Below are 7,195 nucleotides of genomic sequence, written 5' to 3' on the forward strand. Positions count from 1 at the left end.
AAGACGGTGTCATTTCCACCTTAACATACCGTCGCCACATTTTGAGCCAAGACATTCCCGATGATAGCTGTAGGGCGTGCCATGCACACCCCGAGCATTTAGATAACATACTATCTAGTTGTCCAACTCACGCGGGAACGACCTACATTCAAAGGCACAATGCGGCACTAAGAGTGCTTTATTACCATCTTTGTCACTACTACGGCATTAACCTTAATATCGCTCCTCTAAATGCTCCTAGGGAAATTGAGTCAATTGTCGAGAATGGGAAGTGCCGCATATACTGGAACTTTATATTTTCGACAATTGTTTCTGTTGCTCACTCGAGGCCTGACATGGTTCTTTTTGACTTCGAGAAGTGAACCATGTTCGTTATCGAATTTTCGGCACCAACTGACGAAAACATCATAACCAAGGAGAATTAAAAGAAAGAGAGGTATCGAGACCTTATAAGGGAGTTGCAACGATTGTACCCGGAATATTCTGTTAAACTGATCGTCCTTATCATCGGCGCTCTTGGAGGTGCCAAGCTTTCACTTGCTAATGGCCTAAAAAGCATCCCTGCGTGTCAACAATATGCTAGAACACTTGCGGGAAAATGCAGAAGGCGGTTGTCCTTGGGTCGCTCCGTGTTCTTAGGGTGCACGAGGCTTTTACTGGATCGCCGTATTGATTCGTTTACAGACTGTAACCACCTATCTCACGGTTGTGAGACGTGGTTGTGGCTGAAATTTTACCGTGATTTCGCTGGAAACGGTTGCAATTTTCCAGATTAGCACCCGCTCCCGGCGAAATCCTGCGGTTGTCCTTATGACAAATTTTTAATTATATATATATTAGCCAATAAATGATAACAATTCTTAATTATTTATCACAGAATTAAGTCTTTTCCCTACGCAGTATTTCCCTCTTATTTCTCAGTAAGAATATCTAAACATTTTTGGTTGAATGATTTTTCTTCGGTAAAAAGTCTACTATTAAATTTCTGGTTAAGAATTAATCTTTTTTGGTTCAAAATTGTATTATTTCGTTCATAATTAAATTATTTTCTTGTAAACTCAATAATTTTGTTTAAAAGTACTTCTTCAATAAAAAATCAACTTTTTTATTAGAAATTTGTCTATTTAGCTTGAAAATTCAACAATTTGATTCTTTCTCGCATAAGAAGTTGTTTGTTTGGCAGCAAATTTACCAAATTGGTTGAAAATTCAACTGTTTTGTAGAAAGCTCATCTTTCTGGTTAAAATACTGGTTTAAACTTTTTATATTGAAGCATACATACTTTTTAATTCAATCGTTCAATAATTCACGCGTATAGAATGGTAGCAAACCTTTTGAATGCTCTAGATTGAAAAACGGATCAATTACATTTAAAAAATATATCATTACAAGCAATTTCAAGTTGGAAACATTACACATTGAACGATTTTAAATTTCATTCAAAACTAACTTTTAGACTCAAACAATAGTTTTATCAGCAGAGTTTAAATATTAATTAATCAAATTAGAAGTTATTTTTAAATGAAGAAAGTTTAGAATGTTTCAATTGAACGTTTAACGTCAAAATCTTTAAATGATCCAATCTTGAACACATTTAGAAACTTCTTATAGAATAAATTGCAGTTCAATTTTTAACACTCAATTTCCAATTTCGTTTTAAAAATCATTATTCACATTTGACCGAAATTTTAAATTTCAAACACTTTTAATTTTGTATTGATCAAGTTTTGAAAACTGCATTCTAAAATTAGTTAAATTGAAAATGTACGCTTGAAAATCAAGTCTTAAAATGGAAAATTTTTAAAGTAAATTTTTTTTAAATTACGCTTGTAAACCTAATGATTTTAAAATTGGAAAAGTTGACAACTGAACTTGACTTGAAAAAAATTGAAATAACACTTGTTTAAAATTACATCATGTGATGTGTCCAGTGATTGGCCAGATTTTTCTTTAAAAAATTTGTAAAAGATTATTAATTTATTTGAAACCCAAAACCATATATAATTAATGAATCTTTTATTATTAGGGACACTTAAAGTATTACACATGTAAAAATGTAATTCACCATTGGTGCTTTGACTTTGTAATATTGAAACATTTGTTTACTACTAACAAAATTATAAATCTGAATTTTTATTAAAAGACGACAATACTTGTCTCCGCGTTTCTACTAGCGCCATTCTTTGACCCCCCCCCCCCCCATAACGCGAGTTTCCTACCTTGCATGGAGTTTTTTGTCATTGTGTAACACTAGACAAGACACCTCCCCCCGTCGACCTCTAAAATACGTTACGTAATACTTAAACGGCCCCTTATCAGCTAATGTCAAGGTTTAATTCGTATGTTGTAAATAAAGTTGGAAAGCTTTGCATGGCTTTGGATTATAATTTATAAATCGAGTTAAAAATTCGCCAAACCAAAAGACGACATTAAATTGCCAATTATTATAAACCTTTGAATTAAAAATAATTCAAATGAAATAAAAAATAAATAAACATATTATTTGATTGAGAAATATTTAGTGAAGTATCAAAGTGTAATTAATCTGATAAACCAGTCCATTTCTATGATCTTGAAGTTCTGAACGTTCCAATAAACAAAATTGTTTAATAATGGTTTTATAAGGTACAAACAGTGCCAAAATGTTTATTTATTTATATTGCAAAATAAAAATAAATTACGAAACAGGAACTCGTTGCTCGGATTAAATTATTTTTAAAGCCGATCCACGTTAAATTTCATATGCTTTTAAAATAATAATTTCACTTTAATTACAGAAATTTGCGGTTCCAACCATTTTTAATGTAAACTCCAAAACCTTTGAATGTGCTGGATCTTTCCGCATGGAGAAATCGTTTACAATTAATCCAATTAAGATATTTACCAACGTTTTATTAATATCAAGTAAACGAAATGAAACATTTTAAATATCGCGAATATCAAACTCAAATACTAATATCATTTGACAAACAGAGGGAATATTCAACCCACTAATAAAAAAACGGGATAAATAAGGACTGGTGGTAATATTGTCCAACTCCCCACCTATTCCAGCTCCATCAATATAATTTTCAAGATTAGCGGACTAAATAACCACATTAAATAATATCAAGAATAGAATGGAGACGTAAATTTGATAAATAAATCAATGATAAGCGTCAACTTAGCTGTACCGAAACGTCGGATTTAATGAAAAATTAATTTAATTCACTTATTTTTAGACCATAAAACCGATTTTCCATCAATAACTTTCCGCAATTTTACTTTTTAAAACTTTACATAATTTAAGCAAGATGGCAACATTATTGAAGGTTTTTAAATTGAACAGGTACAGATTAAAACATTTAATTTGGGCTCCTTTAAAAAGAAACCCATAATTCTGAATTGAAGAATAAATCAATTATGTTAAAAATTATTTAATTGTAAGCTATTATATTTTAGAAATATTACAAATTTAACGAATAATTTCTTTTTAACTAAACACTTTTTAAATCAGAAGTTAAATTATTTTTATTTTAAGTTTAGCAATTGTGTAGGTTTGCGGTTAAATATTTGATTTGTAGTTACTGATCATTTAAAATTAACAAATATTGATAAATATTCCAAAACTGTAATCATTTTAATTTAAGAAATTCACATTGAATGGACTAACAATAAAATATTTGAGACTGAATCAATATTTGAATAGGATTTGATATTAAATACAAGCATCTTGTAAAATTAATTATTGTTCAATTTTAAAACTCATTGATTAATTTATATTTACAGTTCATCAAGTTAAAAAGTTTTTTATCCAAAAATTTCAATTACAAACGATTTTTATTTTTAATTGGTTTTCCATTCTTTTTATTTTATATATGAAATATTTGATAATTCAAGTGATTGCACAGATTTTTCTTTTGAAAATGTGTAAAAATTGTTTAAAAAAATCCCGATTTCCTTATCCAGCGATCAGCTTGAAAATATTTAAATTGTATAAATTCAGCGAAAAAATATTTTGGCCTCAAAGATTTATTTAAGTTCGAAATGGTTTAGTTTGAAATTAGTCAAATAAACACTTAGCACTTTATTACTAAGATTAAAAAATGCATTTTGAAACGCCATAACACTACTATACAAATTTAAAATTCAAGTGACTTAATTTTGAACGTTTGACTTCAAATTGCTCAAATTTGAACTTTTCATTTGATCAACTTGAAATATCTAATTGTTTAATTATGTACATAACTTTGTACACTTCAATTAAAAAGCGTTCATCTTATACTTCTTTTAAAAATGAATATACTATTTATATATTTTTTTAACTGCTCTAATTTTATATTGCGTAACGACTTCTATCCCCAGTTTTCCCATTTTCAACAGGGTTTAAAATATTTCAGCTGTAAGTTTTTTAAAGAGCGTTTATGTTTAATAAACAAGTTTTCAGCACTTTACACTTATATGTAAATAATTGAGTAAATTGTATCAAAATTATATAGATGCATTTGATTACATTCATGAACCAGCAAAAAATTAAATTTTAAATATCAAAATTATTTAATAACGTTGAAAAATAAAAAAAGTTAGAAATTAAAATTAATTATTATATATAATTGTTTAAGTGAAGAAAAAAAACTTTCACTACTCATGGTAGCATATTCTTGCTTTGAATAGAATAATTTAATATAATTCAATAAACTAAAGACGAACAATGGTTTTTATAGTTCTTACGTACATTTAATAAATTTAAAGAATTTCTCACATATTTTCAATAACTTATTTTCTAATATCTATATATTTAGGGTGACCAAAACTGATTTCTGGAATGTAGAAGTTACAAAATGGACAAAGTATGATGTCGGGCTTGAAAATAGGAAAAAGGTAAAAATAACTCACATAATAAATAGATAATATTCCAAAAACTTTGCCACTTTAAATGTCGTATACTTTACTTAAACAAGTAAAATTTACTTTTAAAAGAATAATTATTAAAACGGCGCCAATTATAAAAAATCACTAAATTTTACTCAAAAAATACTTTTTTCTATTAAAAAATTGAAAAAGACAATACATTAAAAGACCCTGTAACAGTCGCCCAAATGCCTTATTAAATTGAATTATGAAAATTCTCACCAATTAAAGTAGCAACGCTTCCTCCACTGCTTCTTAGCCTTCGACTCAAAACCTGAATAGTTTCGCCCTGGTGTCCAGCAGGTTCAGTCGAGTCTCCAATCAGGATAAAAGTACCTCTGCTGTTTTGATCTCCACAGAGAAAAATTTCCACTCTGGACCTGAGTTCCAAGCAGCGGATAGTCGAGAGCAAATCTACTTTTCCTGCAGCCAGGCGCCTCAGCATAATACTTGGAATCGCCAAAGAAACTGAACCTCGAATATGAGCCTCAACAAAGTCCAAATGAGCCCTGCAGTCTAGGATCAAAAGCCTGCTGGACCTCTCCTGGGACCTGAGCTCCTGACAAAGCCAGTCCGGACACACTCGTCCTTCTTCTGTTATTTCTCTCTCGTCCGGCATTTTTTTTGCCCTTTGATAATTATCTTCCAGATCCCAGGATTCTACTTGGAACTGCACTCACTAAATCTCCAGCTTTGAGAATTAATCTCCGATCTGATGCGCGAGAGTTAATCAAGAGACTCCAGAATATATGGCACTTTTATCTACTCCACTTCCAAGCTTAGAAAAGAGGTTGTCATATAAATATTTGGATATGACGAAATGGCACTTGGACTGAGATGCTAGCTTCCTAGAATCCGTGGATTTGTAGGTAGACATGGATTAACAATTTAGCACTTCTTACAGATTACCACGACTGCCCCCTTCCCCTCGCGAATTATCGATCTTCCCGCGACAATTTCCTTCCGGGTTCAAAATGTCAACTTCTCGACTCAAGTTTTTCTAAACCCAAAACAAGTGTCAATAATCTCAATCTCAAAACACTTCTGAGAGCTGGAGTCGGAGATACTTTTTGTCTAAAGTGGATTCTCGTTTTTGTTGCAGGGATGCTGCATTTGAGATGGAGGTTATGCTAGGCTCTGAGAGGATCTCTTGCAATTTCCACCTGCTTCCTGAAGCATCGCTTGAAAAAATGAGTGGGGGAAGAGTGACACGGAGGACGAGGAGTTTCGATTTTCGGAGAAAAATCGATGCTGCGCGATGGACCTGTGTTGTATCAGGAAAGCCCGGACATTCCCGAAGAGGTTGTCACTGTGCGCTGTCACTCACGATGACGACGAAAACGGACACACAACACACGCGAGTAGTTTTCGATTTTCTTAACAAAATCGGATCGTTCACTGAGATTGCACTGCTTCACCACACCTTCCACGCGTCTTTCACCTCTTTCACGGGCGTCTTCCACGGGCTTTGGGCAGCTTAGGGCAAATGGCGCTCGGTCGGTTCATCGAGCGTAGGGTAGGAGAGGCTGTCGCGTAAGATGATTGGCTGAAAATCACGTGACTGGTGGAAGGGAACCAATGGTAGCGCGAACTGACGTCAGTTCATTCAAGAGATGTGTTTTCATTAAGAAGGCGTGGGTAGTCGGGGAACGATGGATTGTGGGTGAGGAAGTTGGATAGGAGAAGGGGAAAATCCTCTTTGCGTGCGTGGGTGATGGTTAAAACTATTATATACGGTCGATTCGGGAGGGAAAACGACCGAGCAGGTAAAAAAAAGAGGGAATAACTTTGGACCCCGTTTTCTCGAGAGGCCATGCCATTCGGTGAACGTCCTTGTTTAGACTTCCAGAGTTTACCTTTTAGAATTTCAGACCGGACGTGAACTCGAGTTTTTTGCTTTTTATTTATTTATTTTTTTTGAATAATGGGTTCCTTTTATGTTTTCACGTTGTCACTCACTTGGGGATTGTATTGCTTTTTAGGTTTAGGTTTCATTCGGAAAAGGGACTTTTTACATATTTTATCAATTCGATAATCTTTCATTTAGGGGTGAAAAAACCTGGAATTATTTGATTTTTAATTGAATAGAAAAAAAGTATTTCAGACTGAAATAAAACTTTTCCTATCCAGGGGCTATTCAAAAACTACGGTACGCTAAATTTGGAACAGTTTTTCCACCCTTCCCCTTCAATTTTTACATTCTCATCAGAAAAGGTATTGGTTTTGTGTAAAATCCCCCCCCCCCCCTCCTGTTTTTTTCAAATGTCCACTTTTTGATGCTCACTAAATCTGAAAAACAGGTTTT

The 7,195-nt window shown here is 32.8% G+C and overlaps 1 protein-coding gene across 1 annotated transcript in view; it reads right to left on the reverse strand.

The window, feature by feature from the left end:
- The window catches only part of LOC117177282 (dual specificity protein phosphatase Mpk3), a 27,703-nt gene extending 21,346 nt beyond the window's left edge, over positions 1-6,357 (reverse strand). Inside the window, exon 1 of the mRNA XM_033367876.1 lies at positions 5,113-6,357. Within this exon, the coding sequence (XP_033223767.1) occupies positions 5,113-5,509 (397 nt within the window). The 5' untranslated portion in view covers positions 5,510-6,357. The remainder of the gene's footprint in view (positions 1-5,112) is intronic.
- Between the last annotated feature and the right edge of the window lie 838 nt (positions 6,358-7,195).

Source organism: Belonocnema kinseyi, chromosome 7, assembly GCF_010883055.1.
Source record: "Belonocnema kinseyi isolate 2016_QV_RU_SX_M_011 chromosome 7, B_treatae_v1, whole genome shotgun sequence".
NCBI classification, from domain to species: domain Eukaryota; kingdom Metazoa; phylum Arthropoda; class Insecta; order Hymenoptera; family Cynipidae; genus Belonocnema; species Belonocnema kinseyi.